Consider the following 23490-nt stretch of genomic DNA (forward strand, 5'->3'; position numbering starts at 1 on the left):
GCGGCCTACTACTCTTTACTTCGTATTTACACATTTATTCCATTCATCTTTTGTGCTTGTCAAAGTTCTATTATAAATTACTAGGCTGGGTATCAACACAAGAAGCATTGCAAGTAGATGGGAGATGAATGATAACTGGTTGAGGTATAAAGATATAGAAAAGTAAATGAAAAGAAAGAGATAATAGTGAAACAGAGAGGAACATAAAGAAAAGATTGAAATTAATTGGTATAGTATATACTCAAATAACAGATTAAGGAGGATAGAAAAACAAGGGGAATAGAATGAAAAAAACAGAGATAGAGAGAGTTAATAATGGAGGAGGAAAGGAAAAAAATCAAGTTTTATAAGTGTTTGAGAAAGGGACGGGAGAAAGCCCATAAAACAGTATATGGTAGATTGGCTAAAGATTTCGGACATGAAATACCTTTAGAAGCGTGGGAAAAGCTTGGTCCAGAACAAAATCCTTTACAAAATGTCAAGATTTAAAGGAAAACTTTTTGAAGATAAGCAACAGATGGATTATACACCTGCTAGATTAAAAAAATGGGAAATTGGAACAGATAAATGGGGAACTGTCAAAAAGAAAAAGGACAATGGTACATATGTGGTGGAAGTGTGAAAAGGTGAAAGAATATTGGGATGAGATACATGGTATAATACAACAAATATTTGGAATAGTAAAAGAAGAAGCCAGAAATAATTTACTAAATATGACTTTTTTTTTAAAAAAAAGAAGAGGATGAGAGTAGAATTGTGGAGAATCTTCCTAATATTGAACCATTAGCGAGATTGTATAGCTAAAATTGGAAATCAAGAGAGAAACTGGGGTAGATGAATGGCTAGGTGTATGAAATGAAACTTGAATATACTCTCATGTGTTTATAGAGGATAAGAAAAGAGATAGGATTGAAAATGAAGGACACAAAACGACATTCCTAGAGAAAGATGGGTTTTAGCAAAGGCGTTTGGCGGTAAATACATAAGTAAATAGAGGAGATATGTGAAGACCAGAATTGTGAAAATATATGTAGAAGGAGATCAAGGTTAAGAGATGTTTATGAAAATAGATTGTGGGAATACGGTAGGAGTACAATTAGAAAGGGAAAGAGATTGATGGATGTTAATTTTGGTATTTACTTTTCATTCTTTCTATTATTGTATTGGAAACTGGGCAAGAAACAGTTGGATTCAAGAAGAACCCAAGAACTGTTGAAGACAGGAAGTGAAACAAGATAAAATGAAGAATCAAGCATATTATATTTGGCTTTTTCATCTTTCATTTTTCATTTTTACTGCATTCCAGTTCAACACACAAATTTTGCATTATTTCTGCTATTCAGACTAACCTATGATATCAATATACATTAAAGGTACTTTTCACTTTAGCTATTTAAAATATCTAAATGATAGAAAATTCTAAGCAGAAAAGCACTGGTCTATATTAAAAACTTACGTCTCCAAATTGTCACCTTCTAAGACTGTTTGCACGGGTAGATATCCAAGCCGTGGGTGTTTAGCAAAATACTTCTTTGACCGGAACTTATTCTTTAGCACTTTAGTGAAATCTCGTACATCTTCTCCTGATGTTGTCTAGGTAAACAAAAATATAAAAAAAACATATTAAATATTCACAGTGCTATTGGCTTTCAGTAAATCATCACCTTAGGATGCCATGTATAAATCAAATAACAATGACTTCAAATATCTAAAATGAGTATTAAAACCTGAAAGCAAAATAGTAAGAGTGTTTTAAAAGTGAGTGTAAAAAGTACATTCTTATTTTGTCACTTGCCTTAAAAGCTCAGCAGCTTTTAAATTAGGTAGCTAATTCTACATGTTTTTCAATTTAATAAAGTGACTTATAACAAAAGCTTGACCTGGCAAAAATTTGAAAGCCATCAAATTATGTCCAAAAAAAGATAATTTAATCACAAACATTAGAGAGTATTTTAATTCATCTTTCTGGTAAAACTGGAGATTTTAGGCCTAAGGGTCCGTTTCTCATTGCCAGGTGAATCGAACATAAAAAAAAAAGACAGCAAGGATGCATGCTCCTATGGACCATCCAAGAATGAAACTTCCAATTCATCATTTGGATGGTCTGTATGGTCCATAGGAGCAATCCATGTGCATATGGGATATATCCAAGCCTGCAACTGGAGTAGCTGCTATTTAACTACAAAACTGAGTGTAACACAGTCCTTCCAAAGGTAGCAATATCTGAGGTTCATCTATTTTCTTTTCAATTTAGGCTATGACCTGCTTGGAAGCAGTCAACAAAACTGTATTTTTCACCAGCTTTCAGGCAGCTACTTTCTTTCTTTTCTCAAACAAAGCTTGTATTTCATCATTTTTAACTTACTCTTTTGTCAGCTTTTTTCATTTCTGTCTATTTTCCATCTTCTATTAAAACTTCTAATGTTCTAATACTGAGACTTCACAAACACATCTAGGTGGCCTGGCAGGAATTTTAAAAAACTAATGGGAGGTGTAGGAGTAGGCAATTATAACTGAAAAAGAACTTAGGAATTGGAAATCCTGTGATATATGCTGGCATGTGGGGAATAATCCACATGTATGTGGATTGCTCCTATGGACCATCCAGAGAGCGCAAAATTCTTGTTATACAGTCAAAACCTTGTGATCTGAGTACCTTCTACTACTTTAGAGTTCAAATGAGAGATAATCTAACTCCCCTTGGCTTTCTGTTAAGATCTGTTCAACAGTGGAATAGATAACTTTGAAAGGTGGTAGACTCTTCATTTTTGAAGGTCTTTAAATAGAGATTGGACAGGCATCTTTCATGAGTACTTTAACTATGTATTTCTGCACAGCAGGGAGTAGGACTACATGACCCTTGTGGGCGCTTCTACAACATTCTACAGCTTGTTGAGTCTGTGAATTACTTTCTACTGAGTAAATCAAAACACAAAACTATTTGCTCCTACCTGTGACTAGTAAGAAAGTCAGGGGAATTAGATTAGCTCAGGGATAAAAGAATGACAAGGGCCTTATTTAAAAAAAGTAACTGGGTCTTCATCAAATCACTTCTTTTTATTTACATAATAAAGTTATCAATAATACTAAGGTTGAAAGAAACAGTAACTGGCTCATGTTGGTGGCACTTTGGTCAACTGAACTTATAGCACATGTATGTATGGAAATGTGTGACCTCTGAATGCAGTTGGACAACAATTCCCATCATTAAGTGGCATAGTCTGTGGGAAAGGATGAAGGAAGTTACAATCCAAGAGGTGGAGGGCTACACATTCCCCATCCCTGTTGTACAGATACATTCTTATCCTAGTAAGACAGACTGCAGAAGAATTTCCAGTGAATAAAACATGGTGTTGTAAACAGTGCACAAGCAGAAGCAGGAACTGATTGGTGTTGTTGCTGAGAGCATATGACCTTTAGAGAGTTTGACTTTAGGCTGTGTCATTTAAACCTGGCTTAGACTTCCCAATGAAGTTCCATTAAGTATGCAATCTCACTTCTATTTATGATACACCAGCATGGAAGCTATTTGTCAGTAGTTTGTGTTTGTTGTCCTTGCATGGTTTCCAAATAATTCAGTAAGGTTTTGTGACTGGCTTATTGGTTTTTAAGGTGCTGCATGGACAAAATCCATTTCACTTTGCTTGACTTATTGCTCCATTTGTTCCTAGCCACAGACTGGAAAGTGCTGAAGCTGACCTTTTCCCCATTCCATAATTTCACTTTGAGGCTTGAAACGAGAAGGGGCTTTTTAATGCATCCCCACCAGAGAACTCCATCACTTTTGCTGAACTGAGACATGTTCAAGATTTTAATATATGTAAGACCTGATTTAACCTGGCTTTCAGCAGCATTTTGAAACTTGAGTACTAAATGGAACTTTAAAGAAAACCTTGCTAATTTATTTAAGGCTTCTAATTTGTTGGGGTGCAACTGCCATCAGGCCTAGCCAACACTAGAGCAGGTTTCATATATTTATGAAGACAAATTGTGTTTATCACTGCTATATTTTCTTACATTCTGCTTTTGTAATTGTTTACAAAGCGACTTCTAAAGTTTTCAGGGGAAAAAACCACAAACTGTTTCTTGGTTGTAAAACTCTACGGTACACCTTGCTGTTGTGCTATACAATGGAGCCTTGCTTTATGCGGGGGATCCGTTCCAGACCCCCCACGTAAGATAAATCCCGCGTAAGCTCGAGCCCCATTCAGTAGAATGGGGCTTGCACTCATGGTGGCGTGGCGCACATGGCGGCCACACACACAATTCATTTAATGGTAACACAACTGCTGCGTAAACAGGAAGCTGCATATGGTGCACCCACATATGGAGCGGGCGCACTGTATTATCAATCACTGAACAAGCAGCTTTCACAGTAGGGCTGTAATTAGTGCAGCACTGAATTTTCCTAAGGTTTTATTTTTGCGCTAGAAGTCAGCATTTAAGGAGAAAGAGGATAGAAAACTCTCATCAAAAGGCAAAACATCTTGTGCAAAGAATTAACATTTTAGGATTGAATTAGTACACTTACATATATTATTTAGTGCAATAATTTCCATCATTTTGCATTGTGGCATTACTGCTTACACAGTGCATCATATTTTTTTTATTATCATGTGTTGTGACAGTGGAGCATGAGAATAATATGTGTCCAAGCAAATGAATCATCTTTCATTGTTTAGGAAATGCACTATGGGCATATAGACCTGTAAGGGTTAGTTTTGTTCAAAGAGTCACACACTGAAAACCTTACTCAGGACACAGCACCACCATATATTGGATCCAAATAGGAGATATTAATACAATTACCCAAACTTAGGAACTCGTAATAAACATGTGTAGAAAGAGAGCACACTAACTCAGAACCTCTCTGTCATTGTTATGTTGAACGTAATGGGGGGAAAGGGAAATGCGTAATTCAGATTTACTTAAAAAATCGTATTTCAGTTATCTTTATGATACTGAGTTTGAATCAAAATAAACAGTAGTAAAACAGATTACATGTCAGAAAAACAAAGAAAAGGGTATGAAATAACTGAAGAACAATCTATAAGGAAAAATTAGAAAGTAAGTACTCACTGGTATGCAATACTCCACCATTGGATAATGTAACTTGTGGCCCTTTGCTGTACGTCCAGAAAAAAAACAGCTTTGGCAGACATCATAGTTGAAATGTTTCAGGCTCCGATACCTGTGAATACAATTCAAAAATAATTAAGACACCTCTTTTTGCATAAATCTCAAATCAATCAATCAATCAATCAATCAATAAAGAGCCAAGCTCAGCAAACTCTGCAGCTTGATTATAAAAAACCTTCATATAATCTTGCTATTTCATTCCCCTTTGTAACTTGAATTCCAATCAGATGAATCCATAAAGTATACACATAATGAAGCTTGCAGGAGATGACTTGTGCTTCCCCCTCCTTTCTCTGCCAGTTCACAAGACCCCCTCCACTCTATCTCTTATGTGCATTGGTATACACTGCTAAATCGCAGTAACATAGAAGAGGGGAAAGGGAAATCTCCCAATACTGGGTACAGACAATGGACAGGCCCTTTACACATGCATTTATCTGGACCAACCCCTCTGTATTTTTGCATTTGCCTAGAATACTATTGTAGTGATTTTACAACAATACCATTACATCACATTTTGTGGTATTACTAGTAGTGTTACCCTGATGTGTTAAGGAATCTAGAAGATTAAGAGAAGGCTACTTCTATTGGTTTATCTATTTCTCATTCCCCCCCCTTTTTTTTTCTTTTCTATCATTTAGTTCTGTGGCAAGTTTCCAAGAAAGGAAGGGAAAGTTATAGCCAATGGCATTAATATGGTACAGGTCCTTGGCACATTAGGAAAATAAACTGCCAGTTCCCCACATTAGATAGCCTGAGAAGAACTGATCTAGCACTGATCAAATTTACAAAACAGTTTATAACATTAAAAACAAAATAAAACCCATTAAGAAAAATAAAAGTTTCAAAATAATTTAAAAATCAACAACAGCATATTCAGTCCTTGACAGCTACCAATAAAGACTTATTCCCCCCTCCATGTCCCCAAATGTCTATGCTTCCCATGTAATATTAAGCCATGGTTTATTTAGCCAAACTGTGTTTTTCAAACCATATCGAGTAACCAGTTATGGATTATTTTTGATAAGCAACAAACTACAATAAGAAATCATAAGTACATTGCCTACAACACTCAGCTTACAATAGCTGTGAATTGCTGTTAAGTATGAACACAGGATCTGTGTTAATTACTGTATGTATAAGTCTAGAAATTTAGGTCAAAAAATTGACCCCAAAACAACTTATCCACGGGTCAATGTAATTATTGTATCTTAACTCTTATTTAAAAGAAGGAACCATCCCCTGGTGAAAAGCAAGACTATAATCTATCCTGGAAGCACCAACACCCTCTACTTTCTCATCCATCCAGTCTTAAGAGTAAGCACAAAGAGTTATGTCTGCTGGAATTTTGTATGTTCTTTGACATTGTTATGCTCTGCTTCATTGTTTGCTGTATGCCCCTAAGTTTTACCTTAGACTTATCCACAGGTCATAGCAAAATCCATAATTTTGGCCCCCAAACCTGCCCTTGACTTATACATGAGGTCGACTTAGAGTCAAGTATATACAGTACTCCCTATACACACATATAGGGTTGCCATTCATCAGGACCTCCAAACCGGGACAAATGTAGGACAAAATGTTCGAATGTAGGGCACATTTTTTGTGTCCTACATTTGAATAAGAGCCTCCGAGGCTTTCCTTCTGGACCTGGGCCCCACCCTTGTCGGGGGTGGAGCCCAGTCGCAGAGGGACTCCTCCCCTTCAGGGAGGCCTGGGCCCAAGCGGCAAGGGAAAGCCTCCCTCAGCTTGCTATATCTCGCCGGGGAGCAGGGGCAATCCCGGGGGCGGGGCCAAACCGGGCCGTGACCGTGCGGCCCCGCCCCAAACCGGGAAAGTCCCGCCCCCAGGCGGGATATGGCAAGCCTACACACATACTACTAGTCAAGTTACATGTGCGTAAAGCTGGAGCAGTTAGAAGATAAAGCCTTTCCCCAGACTAAATAGCCTGCTTAATTTTACAGCAACTTTGCGAGGACTGAAAAAATTAATGAGACCTCAAGCTACTTTATCATGATTACATGTTAAAAGCACAGCTAAATTCTTAGGGAGATATCCTGGTTCCAAGCCTATGGAGAGTAAAACAAATAGCCTTCCAAAGGAATGAAAGATTCTTAATACTTCATCTGTCTGATTACCAGATATGAAGCAAAGGGCACACACTCATTTGCTGGACACAAATATCTACAAGAATAGAATGCATTTCATGTTTACTGCCAAGGAGTTGGATATTTATTAACTAAACAACAATTTGGGGGGGGGGTGGGGGGGGAGTTAGTATTTTCATTGCATGTGGACTGTAAGTAGATAAAAGCTTCCTGGCAATGATTTTCTGAAGATTTGGATGTAGTGTTCTGGAACAGTGGGGCAAGTATGTTGAATTTTTCTCAGAGCTGACAAAGGAAACCTGCATATGCATAGGGAAAATACACTCATCCTTCTTTGGCTCTACACATTAACCATTTCATTCTGCAAACAACTTTATGGAAAATTCAGTAGAGGTACTAGCAGAAGCTCTGTAAAGTAAAAAAACCCCTTTTTACTTCCATTGAGATAGCACAAAAAAGGAAGCTGGGGGGAAATAGTAGTGGCATCTGTCATGCGAGGGGAAAGGCCAAAAGCTTATTTGTGCCAGGTTGTGGTTTAGAACTGCCAAAAACGTTGCAGATACTAATTGATAAACAACAGAGAAGAGGCAGGGGAAATGAATTAGCACTCTTTTCTCTCAATACAACACTGGTCCAGGCTTGGCCAACAAACCATGTTTGAAAAGTTCCTGACTTAGTGCTAAGGATGAAAGCAGTCAGAATGTCACCTTAAATAGCTTCATGTTATTTGCAGAAATAGCAATGATAGGAGGCTAAGTAATGCTTTGCTACCTTATATACCAGTACAGTACCTGTTTTGATACTATATATACGTGCACTCTCAGGGCCACTGTACACCTTCTCTTTGGCTATTTCTCCTTCCATTCCTAAAAAGTAACTTTTCCATAGCTCTGGTTGGGGAAGTGCCAGCTCCCCTTCCAGTCATTCATTCTGAGACCCCTGAGTATTCCTGTTGGAATGCAACCTGTTCTGCACATCCTAAACTGAAGCCAGCTGCCTTCAGATGTTATGTAAAATGTCTTCATGTCTTAAAGTTAGAAACAGTTCCCAAGCTACTTAACTCCCATATGTGGAAAAAGATAGGTACAATTTTGTCCTTTGCCTAAATCAAGAAACAGTTCTATGTCATCCCTGTTTTCAGATACTCAAACAGAATGCCTGAAAGGGCATGGAACCCAATACTTGTCTCTATCATTGTCCTGTCTCAAGTAGATCAATGGGATTTGCATAAATACGGATTTACCATTCAGTAATTCAATCAGAGGGGTCTATAGTAGTTGGGATTAGCAACTGAATGTAGACCATACCTTTCTAGCATGACATAGCAAGTGGATCAGTCTTTCCTAGCATGTACATACTCCCCCACACATTGATATATGCCCATTCAGACAAACTTGGACAAAGTTAGTATCTCACATATACAGACATCAACAGTAAAACCAGACTGTCTGAATAGTTGAGCACGGTAATGATTCAATATAAGTGCACTGTTACATGAACTGTTCAGAGGAATATGTCAGTAAGATCAAAACTTAGCAAATGAAGATGTGGATGCAAATGCAGAAAGCGTTACCACACCTATGCTGTGTTTATTCTTTCCTGTCTATAAATAACAATTTAACTAGACTATGGTATATTAATAACTTGTAAGAAAATAGGAGATGTGGCATGTTGGAAAACACAGTACAAAATTTATATACTTATTTATGTTTACAGACTGGGGATTCTGTTAATTCACTCTGCTGCTTATCAAATTCCCTGGTAGAGCTCACACAACTGGCATTGGAGTCACCCAGTTTTTTGGTCTTGGATGACTTCAACATTCCATTTGAGATCAGTCTGTCAGGTGCAGCTAGGGAGTTCATGGCATCCACATCAAACATGGGCTATCCCAATTGTTCTCAAAACCCACACATTCAACAGGTCATACCCTTAATGCGATTTTCACTACTGAGAATAAAGAAATGTGGATGGAGATGGTTAATACCTCAGCATGTCATTGACAGATCATTTCCTGGTCAGTTAGTATCATAGCTACTATCTGTCCTTGTAGGGGTGGTGGACTTTCTAAGATAGTCCATCCTCAAAGACTAATAGATCCATCAGGAATCCAGAAAGAAGGTTTTATGGCTAGTATCTAATGATCCTGTTGAAGCCCTGGCCGATAGATGGAATCAAGAGCTAATAATAACAATAACAATAACAATAATAATAATAATAATAGGATTTATTTATATACTGCCCAATCACTGGGAATCCGAGCGGTTATTGACCTGATCACTTCCAAATGTCCTTTCCAACCTGTTACTAACTGGGATCCTCGGTATACAGATCTCAGGGAGTTGAAATGGAAAGGATGATGACAGCAGTACAGATGGTGGAAACCTCAGCTTATATCCAACATGACATGGTATAGAGAACATCTTTCTTCCCATAAGGTGGCAATACCTGCAGCAAAGAAAGCCGCCTTAACAATTTCACAGATAACGTCTCTCACATATGAACCAACTTAGATGCCATTATTATAGCTGAAATTGGCAATGGCATGTCCAGCAACTCTGTCAGTAGGATTACACTGGATCAGTTTTAGCTGGTGAGTACCACAGATGTGGACAAGCTACTAGGACAAGTAAGGAAGACACCTTGTCCTCTTGATCTTGTCATTCTTGGCTGGTCATCCAGAGAGGAGATGCAGTTAGATCTCAGCTGCAATATATTATGAATCCACCTCTCAGGGAGGGAAGTTTTTCATTTTGTTTAAAAGAAGCAGTGGTATGACCACTTTTTAAAAAGCCATCCCTGGGTTGCTTGGTTTTAAACAACTGTAATAGACTAGTATCAAATGTCCTTTTTCTAGACAAGGTGACCACTCAACTCCAGGGAATATTACAAGTTACCCAGAACCATTTCAAACTGGCCTCATAACAATACAGAGTTGAGACCACTACGGTCACCTTAGTGGATGGTCTTCACCTGAATATCAACGGGGCTGAGTGTCCCTGCTGGTGCTTTGGTACCTCTCAGCGGTATTCAATATTATCAATCTCTGTATCCTTCTGGAATGCCTGAGGGATTGGGGAATTGGAGGCACTGTGATTCAGTTGTTCTGGTCCTATCTTTCAGATTCGAAATGGTAGGGCTTAGTAACAGAGGCTCCTGTTATATGGCATAACACAAGGTGTTATTCTATCCCCAATGTTGTTCAACATTTACATGAAACCACTGGGAGAGATCATCCAGAGACACGGAGCAGGTACTAGCAGTATGCTTGACACCAAAATATACCGTTGCCTCTCTGTTTTTGCAGGCTTGAATGGGGTGTGTACCCATGCGTGTGTGCACCCCATTGAAAATAGGGTTGCAGATCTCACATCTGCGAGTTAGGAGGGGCGACTGTATTTCTCCTTGCCTTCAAAAACAGACTTTCCTAAGGATAGTGTGTCTCCTCTGAATGAATACCTGGATGAGGTAATGGGCTGACTGGACCCCACCCCCACCAGCCTAAATAAAGCTCTTTAATTGTTTCTGCTTAAACATTAGCATATAGTGAAATTTCAGCAGAACTGCCTAGGAAGGGAATTTCAGGTTCATGGCAGTGCAGAGGATTTTATGCTTTGTTCATCTTGCTAATCTGACTATATTTACAAATGAAAACCAGAACAAAGCCTTCTATGCTTTGGATGCTGCAAACATATCAAAGAATGTATTTGGAATGATTACCTGGGCTCAAACAATGAATCATACCCAACAGATAAGACAGGAATTTTGTCTGATACTAGTGTTACAAGACTAGTGTTTTTGCAAACAAGTGAGCAAACAAGATGGCTTTCAAAGAAATTCCACACAAGACTTCACACTATTAATCAATCCAAGAGGTTACCAACACATACTTAACTACGATCAGATTTTTATCCTCCAGCAACAGTTCCTATTCCAGTAAGAGGAACAGCTGACAGAACATGCCTCTGAGTTATCACTGCCACCTGGACATCATATTCTCATCTAGAATTGGCGCCATGTCAGTGATCACAACCTCTGCCTTATTCACCTTCAGTTAGCTAACAGTCCATGAAAGTCACCTAGCTCTAGATCAGATAAATGACCACAGCTCCTGCTTCAGATAAAGACAGGCAAAACACAGTGATGAATTCTTAGCTTAAACTTCCAGATTACTTTCCTCAGCAATTCCATGTCAATGTCAAATTGTATTAGGTGAAAGAAACAGAACCTCTGTGGCACTGTGTGGGGAATCTCTGCACAGCTTGGAAATGATAGCATTAACACTAATGAATTAACTACCTTGTTAACATGAATATGTTTAGTGAAAAAGCACTCAGTTACTTTGCTGTGTTGCTAATGACATGTTAGTAACATATTAGTTTTTCAGTTACTCCAATTATTGAATCAGAAGGCCTACTTCCTTGCTCTTATGAGCAGGATTTGTGAATATATCACCCAATTTCTATGGCACACCTACTAACACAAACTGCTCCCAAAAGAGGCTACTGCCACTCACTGCACACAGACTTCACTGCACTAAGTAGAAAAGGGAAACATCTGGGGAACCTTAGAAGCACAAATAAAAGTTGATCTAAAATTTCAATTAAATGTCACTGAACAGTAGGTTTGATTGGGGCGTACATGTCTTGTCTAGTGCAATAGCCAACACTAAGGAAAGATATACCATGCTCAAACTTCCTTAACCCATTAATTCACATAATCCACATTACAGTGGATATGAGGAGTTTAAAATCAGCATCTTCACTCCCTCAGGTCCCTTCACTACTTTGATGCCTCTGAAACTCATATTTACATTTTTGAAAGTTTTTGTGTTAATTGTTGTGAAGAACAGGCAGAATTATGCCAGGATAGCAACAGCTAATCAGGAGTCTGCTGGCGACAGACAATAGAATGTTGGCCAGTAAGAGGAGATGAATTCCGCTGCTGACAGTAGGAGTCAGATAGGGTTTTGGTTTCAGACAATTAGGGTCTGGTTGTGTGAAAGTCCAGAGGTTATGGACTGTGAGAGTTAAAGTTTGGAAGAAAAAGTCTTAGCTCTATGACAGGGTCTGATAGGGAACAATTTCAGAAGTGAGGGACTCGGTTCTAATATAGCACTCCAAGTGAGGGCATTACTGGTCTGATATCCTGAGGGATAGGGCTAGCCTGAGGGCTAGTACAGAAATAAGGTCAGAAAGATAACAGTAAGTGAGGATGGCATGAGGGTCCTAAGTGAGAGTAACTGGAGTGCTCTAGAAAGAGAGAAAGAAAATTAACAAAGTGTAACTAAGTGCAACAAAGTGAAACAATAAAAGGTGAATGTCCAACTGAACAAGTAAAATGTTGTTAAACTGTTTTTTAAATAAAGTTTTATTGTTAATTACTAACAAGCTTGTCTGGGTCTGAAATAAGTAACCACCCTATTAGATAACATCTGAAAGTGTATTCTAAAAAAAGGAAAATAAGCAGTTTTGGTGGCTCCTTGTCACATAATTTGGTGGCAGCGGTGGGGTGACAAAACCCATGGGGCTGCCACAACAGAAAAATACTTGGGTGAGTGAGACTCAATTGTATGCATTCAGTTGATGTTACATCTTGTTTGCACTTTATCCTCTTCCTGCTAAAGGGATTAAATTAGGCATTGCCGTTTTCTGTCAGACTTGAGCACACAGTATTCTAGATAATTCACCACACTAAGTCATAAGCTCAGTAGCTCCCATCTTTCTAAGTTTATTTTAATTCAGAATTGCTTGCAAATTAGAATTATCGAAACAAAACTCACATACTTAGAATGCAATCATGAAGGAAAAACTGTTAGTTCTTCACCATAGACTATGCTGAACCCAACGCTTCTGCCTGATGCTACAGTGAAATGACAACCCACTGAAGTCTACTACACACAAAAGAGGTGAGAAATGTATTTGTCATCTCAGATGACAACTGCTCAGTTATTAACAAGGTATCTGTACTGGGGTTATAGAGAATATATGATATATGTTTACCTAAAGCCAACAATTGGGCATTCCTTGCAGATGTTGCACTTGGCCTGATGTTTTGCTGTTTCTGCAGCTGCTACTCTGTGTAGAACAGGCAGCCATACCATTGACTGAGGCTCCAGGTGCATCCAGTCTATGAAATGTTTCACACCGATTTCTGGCTTATTATTATTCTGAGAAATAAAAAACAGAACAAAAATTATTTTCATGTACATATGTAAACACGTTTACAGCATGCTCAGACAGCTGCTCCAACCTTGATCTTTTCCACAAGGCAACAATGCTACCATTAGCATACGAGCCATGAGAATGCTGCTGCCATTCAATGAAGTAAAATATGACCAACAGTATAATCTTTTAAGCAACTAGTAGACTGATAAGAAGCTTTGTAAAGGACCATAATGCTACAAACCTGTGGCACTGTAAGTCAGTTCAGCAGGGTTAACACTATTCTGCAGAAGGCATGCTGAGGCAACTACCACATGTGGCAGATGCTGGGGCAAAGTGTTGAAAATGTTCATGTTTTAGACTGTATCTTCTGAAATCTCCCAAAGAACCTAATCAATGCTGCCATAATCTTAAAAACTGGCTTTTCCATAGCTCTGCTTGAATGGCAGCAATGTCAGAGCCAATAATTATTCCTCAGTTCTTCCTGACGTATTCCTGTGTCTTAGAGTATAAGCCTGTCCCAAACACTCTAAACTAGTCAACTGCCTTCAGATGTTAGAGGAAATATTTTCATGTTGCCAATATTTATTAGATTCAACTTGCAACTACATGTGGAAAGAAGGGCATCATTTCATATTTTGCTGAAGGCAGCTAGCTCTTTTGCTTTCAGCTCTGCTGTTTAGGTATTCAGATATAATGGGTTGAGGAAGAAGTGGCACCCACTGCAAAAGCCCCACCACAAACGTCCCTGTAGGCTAAAGCCTCAGACCTTGATCAAGAAACTTGCATTGTTAGGGTCTCTCACTGTAATGAGTATTCTGTATGCATTTAGGTAAATACGCAGAATTGCCCACTTCAGAACTTTACAAACAATTCATGTAGGTCTGAAGCTACATGATATGGGTGGTAGTAATGTTCATAGCCCTGGTCTCAATATAATACTGGCAAGAGATTCTGTGGTTATGAGAAATAGATCTGAAACAGAGATGTGGATGTACAAAAAGCACATGCACTTTTGTTCTGCTTCTCTGGAAGCTCTCTGTGAACACTGCAGTTCCTTATTATTATTATTATTATTAACCTTTATTTATGAAGCGCTGTAAATTTACACAGCGCTGTACATGCAATCTTTTTAGTTCCTAAAAGCATAAGGAGCAACTTTTAAAAGTTTAACTCGTCATGCTGAATTTTTTAAAGAGCAAGAATAGCTCATATTTCAGATGGCTCAGAGTAGTAATACAGACTTCTTAAAAATCACACCATTATAGATGAATGCCTCAAATAACTATCTGCATGGTTAAATGTTGCTTTAGAATTATATGCTTATTGTGACCTTTTCCATTTTAAAATATGTTTCTATGAATACTGGGGCTGGCCTAAAACAGAGATTTTTTTAATTAAGTCCTACTTAAAGCAGCTGAAAGAGCCCAAAACAAACAAACAAACAAAAACAAGCACAAGGTACCTGTTGGAAACAGCTGCGGACACTGGGTTCAATATTGCTGCCTCCAAAAGCAGCTACTTCCCCAAGCTGCCGTGGGATTTGAATAGCATCATGAAGCAAGAGGCCAAGCTGTCTCTGGTCACACATTTCTGTAGGCCCAGCTATTTCCTTAAAAAGATCTGGAAATAATAACAAACAAAAATAGTTGGTGAGCCTAGATGGCATAGCATGATGCGTGTTGGTCTCAGACTCTGGGAGACCAACCATGGAAACTCTCTCCTTTAATAGCAAGGCCATGCCAAGCCCCCCCCCCCTCCACCGAATAAATCTTACCAAGAAACTCCTCTTATAGGAATGACTTGAAGGCACATATCAATAACAAATTCACAGATCTTATTTTAGAGGCAGCAAATTTTGCTCATGTACAAGATTTTACCTGTTTCAGAATAATTCTAATGGACAAGAACTCACACATACATTAGGTACATTGGAAATGTTGAGTTGTTGTTATTAATAGTAGTGCTTTCAAATCTATATTACACTACATATACAGTATAAATATTACAGCAACCTTTTTGCACATCCCACACTTTCTATTATTTACAAAAGGGTACCTACATAATTCAAAAAGTTAAATGTTTTACTTTAAAAAACCTGTTTAGACTGATCTGTGGTTTCCCTACTAAAAACTGAAAGTGAAGAAAGGAGTCAGCTAGGAGCAATTCTATTTGTTTTGGCCCTTTATCCACAGTTTCCCCATATATAATAAATTGGCTATATTGGCTATTAAAACAGACTAAAAACTCTACAATGATGAATGATAAAAATAACAATTTATACTCTTTACTTTGCAAACCAATACACTAGAAAATACAATACTTGAATCAACTCATTACGTTTTACTTGCTGAAGCTCAGTAACACAGAAGATAGAGACATATAACAGAACTCATTAGAATGGAGTTTGGCTAAGCAGTGTGAGGTAAGGCAGAGTGAAGTTCAAAGAAACAAAAGATTTGAGATTAATTTAAGCTTTTAAATTCAAATAATTCTGCAATCACATTTTGTCTTGTGGGTTTCATGGATCCATATCAATTGTGTTAATAATAAGCATTTCTATTGAACAGACAATAAAGCATTAATAATCTAATATCTTTATTAATGTCTTAAAATTGTCTGTGCAGTCTTACAGAATTCCTTTTAAATCTCCTAAAACAGTTGTCTCTGAATATAAAAGGCTGATCCCAGACTATCTGTCTGTCTATCTACTGACTGATTTATACAACTGGATTCACAATTACATATATTTAGCCACAAAGTGGCTAAACACCAACTATAGAAAACTTGCTTTTAAAAGGAGCACAGTATTACAGTCTGCCCTAGGCATACACACCCTCGCCATACGAGCTTCAAGTTTATGAGGGACAAAATGGCGCACACACTGTAGGCGTGTGGGAGCACCCCACCACTGAAATGAGATGCCAGCATACGCAAAATTTGCCTTACGTGGGGGGAGCAGACTGTAGTAGTTTATAGTCTTAGAATGCAATTTACTCTGGCCATTATTCTTGTTTCAGTTTGTACAGCTAATTGCTTCTTTCTTTCTTTCTTTTGTAGAACACCCTGATACCCTTTGAATGAATGAATTTAGAATTTAAAAAATAATAATAACACAATCACACATTCTCTAGAATCATCTATTTATTGATTTCTGCTTATTTTTCCCTCTGCATATATGTTTTCTTGGAAGTCATCCTCAAGAATGTTATAACAGCCAAATTATACACACAGTTAACATTTATGTCATAACAATGTTGACTCTTTGGTCTCTACAGAGGGAAGATGGCTTTAAGTTTTGTTTCTATCACATGCTGCAGCAGAAGAGAAGGCATTGATACTTTTCTCCTAGTGTGGCTCCAGAAGCCAAGTGAATGACAAATAGTTAAAGGTGTATATGAGTAAAAGGGTGGCTATTATGTGTGTGCATGGGGTGAGAAAAAGGGAAATTTTATACAGCAACATTCTAAAGTGGGACACTTGCTTCCTTGGAGGGCTTTACCTCTCACTGCACTCAACTCAAAAAAAATTATTTTGCGCCCAAATGCTCTTTATGGAAAATAAGGTACATTTTTGCCAGAGCTTGGGGCCCCACACCATTTCAAAATCAGAAAGCACTTTTTCATGTCACTTCCCCTCCGCTGCCACAGCTGCTGCTTCCTCCTCCTCTTTTAAGGATACCATTAGAGCTCTAAGACTATCTGGAAAGGCTGTTCTCTCTGCATCATCACATTTTCAAGTTTATTTAGTTGGAACAAGGGAAAGATACCCCAAGTCTCTAGTGGATGTTCCCAGTCTTTGGAATTCCATCCTTAAAGAATCCAGGATGCCCTCATCCTTTCTCTCCTTCAGTCAGCAAGTCAAAACATTTTTATGCCACCAGGCTTTTAGAAACTGGTGTGGGATTTCAGTGCTGTGTACTCTTGGTAGTAATAATAACAATAATAATAAAAATAATGCCTCTCTTGGGCCTAAAATAGCCTTCAGGAACCATAGGTTCAAAAGTGAACCTATGCCCCTTAGAGGGCATTTGGGGGTTGCAAAAACAGCTCTTTCAAGCCACACGGGTCCAACAAGCTACACCTTACCCATCTCAGTTCTAAAGAAACTGTCCAATTAATAGTTCCAGTCCACTTTGAGACTGGCACTGATGGTTGTGGATATGACATGCTGACAGGTTATTTCATCCAGGTTCAAATATTCTGGGGGGAAAGGAGTGTGTAAAGTCACCAATTTTAACACTTCTGCAGTGGTGCTATCACACAAATGCACATCCTCCAGTCAATTTGGGATCGCAAACTAGAAATAGCTGGCAGCTTTTAGGCTTTCTGTTGAAATGTGCTTGTACTTCACCTTTCATCCATGTTCCTATAAATGTTATTGGCAGCATAATTATTGTTTCTAGAGTATATTTAAATGTTTGCCAAAAATATTTTTTCCTATATACAAAACATATACTCACATCTGTATTTTTCCTCTAGAAGACCCTTAGAAAGAGACATCAAGCCAATCTTCAAAGACTGCACTCTGATTTTTCCAGTCCTGCCACTGTTAGGAAAATAACATAATATTTGCTAAGTGGTAGTAAAGTTTAAATCACTGTCATTCTTAAACATTAACCTGCTTTGGTTCTCAAATATTAGCTACTAATCATATTTGAAAATGATCCTCTGTGTTAGCAGTAAATATTTATTTTCTGTATAAACATGTCATATTATTTATAATAAATTAAAGTATAGTAGTGCAGTATCACAGCACGATCTAATAATGTGATAAGCACAGTTGCACACAGCTGGGAGGCACATTACACAGTGTGAGATTCTGACTGTAGTAAACACAAATTATACTATTTAGAAATACATAAACAGTTTTCAGAACATTGTTTTTCTAGTCTATGCTTAAAATACTTTGATGTATAGGCACAAGAGAGGAAAAAATCCAGACATACACAGCAATTAGACAGTGTAGAGTGCTAATTTTATCTACGGAGTGTGACTCCAGCCTCACACTGTCTGATATGGAAAAGCATAATGGGTGACAAAGGTGAGTGATATGTAAACAATAAGGAAAATGCTCCTCAAAATTTAATTTAATAGGCTAAAATGTAGGAAATGGAGCAAGCAGTAATCTTAGAAAGTTCAAAACATATTTGCAAATGACATTTTGAAAAGGACTTGTAACTTCCTCTGAGATTAAATCTACACAAAATTATCTGCCTCTGAATAATTGTGACACATCTCTAAGTCTTAACATTTCCTTAGTAGCTGAACTATACTCAACGACTTCTAAAATGATCTTAATGGTTTTGTTTCATGACCTCCACTTCAATTTATATACCTCACAATTTTTCTTGGAGTTTTCCCCTCTAAAAGGAGTACACATCTTTCTGACCCCCCCCCCCATCCACCCACCCCATATACTGCTTTGTAGACCTCCTTGAACCAAAACATCAGTTTAATGGAGAACTTCCTAATAGCAAATAGCTGCAAAAGCTAGTTCTCTCAGAACTTCACACTTCCAGCAACATCTGTCTTAGATCCTCAGAAAGCTGTTAGTATGGTCAGTCTTTGGAGGAGATATTACTTGGGGGGGGGGGGTGATAACTACTAAATTGGAAAATATCAGGAAAACTCCCAGGTGCCTATATGATTCTATCAATAAAGGCTTAGCCAGGGTTCTTTCTAAACACTTATAATCTTTTAAAGTAAAAAGCAACTGAAGATGCCGTCATTCAATATTTGTGAGTCACAGTATTTCAGGAATTTCAAATACCTAGACTCAGCAAAGATAAGAAGGTAAGAAACCTTTTGGTTCAGGTAAAAACAATAGTCACAAAAAGAGAGCATCTCACAATACTGTTGCCCCTACTAACTTGCGGATCTAAGATCCACAACCTTGAATATCTGCGGAAGGGAGACCTCCGCTATATTCAATGGTGCACATGCCCAGGCTGCGCACATGGGGGGGCGCCCCATTCAAGCCTATGGGGCTTGAATATGTGTGAACCTCTGTTTTTGTGAGGGGTGTGTGACTGGAACGGATCCCCCGCAAAAGTGGAGGGCCAACTGTAGTTTGTTGTATGTTACCAGAAAGAGAAACTAAAAAAAACTTTCCAATTATTGTAAGCAAGACTATCAACCCATACACTCACTCACTGGAAACACTAGTAATAATGATGGGTTGAAGTCAGAATTTCACTTACAGAATTTAACCCACAGAGTGTTTAGGGGTCTACTGCAGCCACAGGGAGGAAAACATCAGGAAAACAGAGGAAGCGTAGAGAACAGTGTTGAAGATTTCATGGGGGATTGCAGAGCAAATCCAGAAAATAATTGTATCCTCTTCCTCTATTTGTTCAAGGAAGGTTCTTGGGAACCCAAGCCCCCTCCATGGCCAGCAGGATTCCTGCTGTTCATGGGAGGTCACCTTTGGATCCAATCCAATAATTCTAGTTTAAAGATGTGGTGTGTGTGTGTGTGTAGGCTCATACAAAATAATGATCTAGTGAGGTTACCATATTGTTTTCATTTATCCAATATGTTAAAGCTGTGCGTACATAGGACTTGTTCGTAAATCACTGTCAAGAGTACAAATCCCACTATCAGACTAGACCCCCTGAATAAATTCAAAAATGGTGAATCAATACAATGTAAGTTCAGTTGACTGAATGAGTCTCTTTTAGCTGGGAACAACAATTTAATCTAGTCCATAATATTTTACAGTCATAGTGCATATGGTTTACAGATAGGAACTCTTTTGCTGCTTTGGAAATAATTTTAATTACATCCATCTAGGAAGTATTTGTTTATTACACATCTAAATATTGCTGAAATTTAAATCCTATATACTTTAAAGGGATGAAGCAGACAGGTGGCATTCACCTGCAATCAGCCGAAGACCACAGTAACCTGACGGCCCGGTCTGAAAGCGGGCTGCTGCTGCAGACCCAAACAGGCCACCGACAAGGAGTTGTCTTTCACCACTACTTTGGCCTGTGGCTTCGGGCCTCCTTAGGCAGCCTCAGAGCAGCTTCCAGCCATGTTGGGGGCATGCATCATCTGCGCACCATGTCCCCAAAGTGGCCAGAAGCCAAACTTTTTGGCCCATCTGTTTTGGGCCAAAAAAAAAAAAATAGGAGCATGGTTTAGCATTTACATATACATTTGTATCACTGTATCTTTTAAGCTCTAAGAATCTAGCGTTTCATGTGATTCTAGGGCCACAGGAAAAGACTGATTTAAGTCTAATCCACTGATCTGAAGAACATTTTAATTATCATATGGGAGAATGAACCTGTCTAAGATACTTCTCATACTTCATGTGCAGGAGGAGTTTTGGTAATACATTCAGCAAATAACACTGATTTTAATCATCCTTCCACACTATTTTCCTGATCTACCGTAATTCCCATATGTCCTGAGTGGTTCCATTACCTTTTTCTCCCACCACAGATCTTTATAATACCAAATTCTGTTTGATTCTTTGTCCCCCAGTATGCATGATCAATGGGTTTTATAACCGCTGTTCTGTTGGTTTTCCCCTCTTTTCTCTCTTTCTCAGTATCCCTAACTGGATCTTTTTCATGCCACCACCTGTGGACTTGATGTAAAGGCATTCTTTTCCCTTCTACTCATAGAAATTTCATTGTGACATCTCGTGTCATACAAAAAAAGTGACCCTAAATCCAGGATTTTCTCTTTTTCTACATACTTTGGTGACAGTAGACTATAGACAAGTGCAAACTCAATACCCCTTTATGAACCATTAATTATTATTATTATTATTATTATTATTATTATTATTATTGATTTCCCATCTCTCCATTAAGATTGAGGCAGCTAACAACATTAAAACACAATAAAATACAATGTCCCAGAAACCGCCTACCCACCATAGCCAATTAATCATAATTATAAATAGTAACAATAAATTTGAATTACACACTATATGTTATATGTTCCTTATTTATGATTATCTTAAATTATAACACAACATTGTAACACAAACACTGTGGTGTAAGAAACACACAAGTTTTTTTTTTTAAATAGCACTAATGCATTTTCTGCTCATGGGTTTTTGGGGGTCTAAGAATGACACACTTGTTTTCCTGTTTCAGATCTACATGGCTCTCTGTATCTCTTCTCAGTTTCGGCTTTCTTCCTTCAGTTTCTTTATGCTCTGCTTATTTATTGACTGACTGGATGGTGGAGTGCCATAGGCCTTGTCTATACAGGCCAAAAAGCTCATTTCCTCCCTTTTCTGGAGCTGTCCTGTTCAGATGATGCACAGCCCAGACCTCGGTTCTGGTATGGGCAGTCAGAATGATGTCTGGCACATCCTGCAGCAGAACTGGGGCATAACAGGGTTAATACGAACTAAAAAACTTACCTGTTGCTCTAGATCTTCTAGGAAGATCCAGAGCCCTCTGTATCTGTGCCACAGCAGCTGTCTGCATGGGTGTCCCAATGGGCTGCCCAGTGTGTCTGCTACTGTTGCTGCTGCTACTACTGCTGGTAACTCACTTCTGAGGGCAAAACAAAGAAGCCAGCATGTGACCGTTGCTGGGTGCCTTGTTCTGGCCTCAGAAGCAAACAACTTGCCTCCGAGGATGTGCTAAGTAGCTTAGTGGGATGTCCGTCCAGGCACATAATAGAAATGGAACCAAAGTAATGGGGGCAGAACAGGGCACCTGCAAAACCAGAATACTCTGGGATGCCCCAGTAGTATCCTGGCCAGTGCAGACAAGGACATAGATGTATTTGGCATTGTACACAAATAAAACTATAAAACAAGTTTATAGCTTTGCCAAAGGTGTACAACCTAATTTGAATGAGCAGGAGAATATAGGGCAAGGAAGAAACTAATATAAATACAATACAATACAATACAATATCAGTGCAGTGCAGTGCAATGCAATGCACTGCAATGATTCTAAGTAACTTCCCGCCCTGCCTCTCTACACTGTCTTGCAGAGATCACTGGCAATTGCACACTAAATGTTCAATACTCTAGCAATTTTTAAAATACTGAAAAAAGTGGTTTAAGCAACATGATTAGCTAGTTGCAACAGGTTGATAGATTTAAGAATAAGATTTTAGTAAAGCAACCTGCTTCTGAAATAATCTAAACAGCTTCTTTTTAAATTTCCAAATGGCAGGATAAGTACCTGTGTCAAATAGATTTGCAAGTTCCTCTTCAATATTACAAAGGTTGTATTTGTTTAACTAGAGGAAATGGGAGAAACCAACTTCCCTGCCCCATCTTCCAACCTGTTTTGTTGTTTGCGTTCAAGTCATTACTGATTTATGGCAACCCTAAGGAAAACCTATCACTGTTTTCTTGGCAGGATTTGTTCAGAGAGGGTTTGCCTTTCCTTCCTTCTCAGCCTGAGAGATCATGACTTGCCCAAGGTCACCAGGTGGGTTTCCATCGCTGAGCCAGGATTCAATCTCTGGTCTGTAGAGTCATAGTCCAGCTCTCAAATTAGTACACCACACTGGCATCCTCCAACCAGTTGTCTCTGAGCCCTGGTGGTGCAGTGATTAAATGCTGTACTGCAGTCACTCACTCACAAACCACAAGGTTGTGAGTTCAATCCCTGTCAGAGGCTCAGGTTCGACTCAGCTTGGCATCCTTCCAAGGTTCCTTAAGTGAGTACTCAGGTTGTTGGGTGCAATTAGCTTACAGTTGTAAACCGCTTAGAGACTGCTTGGTGTAGTATGAAGTGGTATATAAATAAAGCTATTATTGCTATAGCTATTAACCCCTTGGAATGAGCCTTCTGAGACTCAGATAATCTTGCTAAGTGAGATGAACTGTGATGCTGGAGGCTGAAGAGATGAAAAAAGAACTTTAAAAATCAGACAGCAGAAACCTCCACACAAAAACTTCCACTTAGTAGGACCCTACCCAATTTTTGGCATTCCAACCCTCCTCTCTCATCCTTCTAGCAGTAGTTCAGCACCATAGTCTCCTGGTCCCTTGGAGGGGTGTAAGAAGGCTAGAAGAGGGCTGCCCAAAGAAGGAGCTTCTTCCAGATCCCTTCTGTACACTCCTGTTTAGATTCAACTCAATATTTT

The 23490-nt window shown here is 38.6% G+C and overlaps 1 protein-coding gene across 1 annotated transcript in view; it reads right to left on the reverse strand.

The window, feature by feature from the left end:
- The window catches only part of UTRN (utrophin), a 494831-nt gene that overhangs the window by 44456 nt on the left and 426885 nt on the right, over nucleotides 1-23490 (reverse strand). Inside the window, exons 62-66 of the mRNA XM_042456820.1 lie at nucleotides 17874-17959; nucleotides 14877-15034; nucleotides 13250-13416; nucleotides 5080-5191; nucleotides 1457-1593 (exon numbers count right to left, since the gene is read on the reverse strand). Of these exons, the coding sequence (XP_042312754.1) occupies nucleotides 1457-1593; nucleotides 5080-5191; nucleotides 13250-13416; nucleotides 14877-15034; nucleotides 17874-17959 (660 nt within the window). The remainder of the gene's footprint in view (nucleotides 1-1456; nucleotides 1594-5079; nucleotides 5192-13249; nucleotides 13417-14876; nucleotides 15035-17873; nucleotides 17960-23490) is intronic.

This window comes from Sceloporus undulatus, chromosome 1, assembly GCF_019175285.1.
Source record: "Sceloporus undulatus isolate JIND9_A2432 ecotype Alabama chromosome 1, SceUnd_v1.1, whole genome shotgun sequence".
NCBI lineage: Eukaryota > Metazoa > Chordata > Lepidosauria > Squamata > Phrynosomatidae > Sceloporus > Sceloporus undulatus.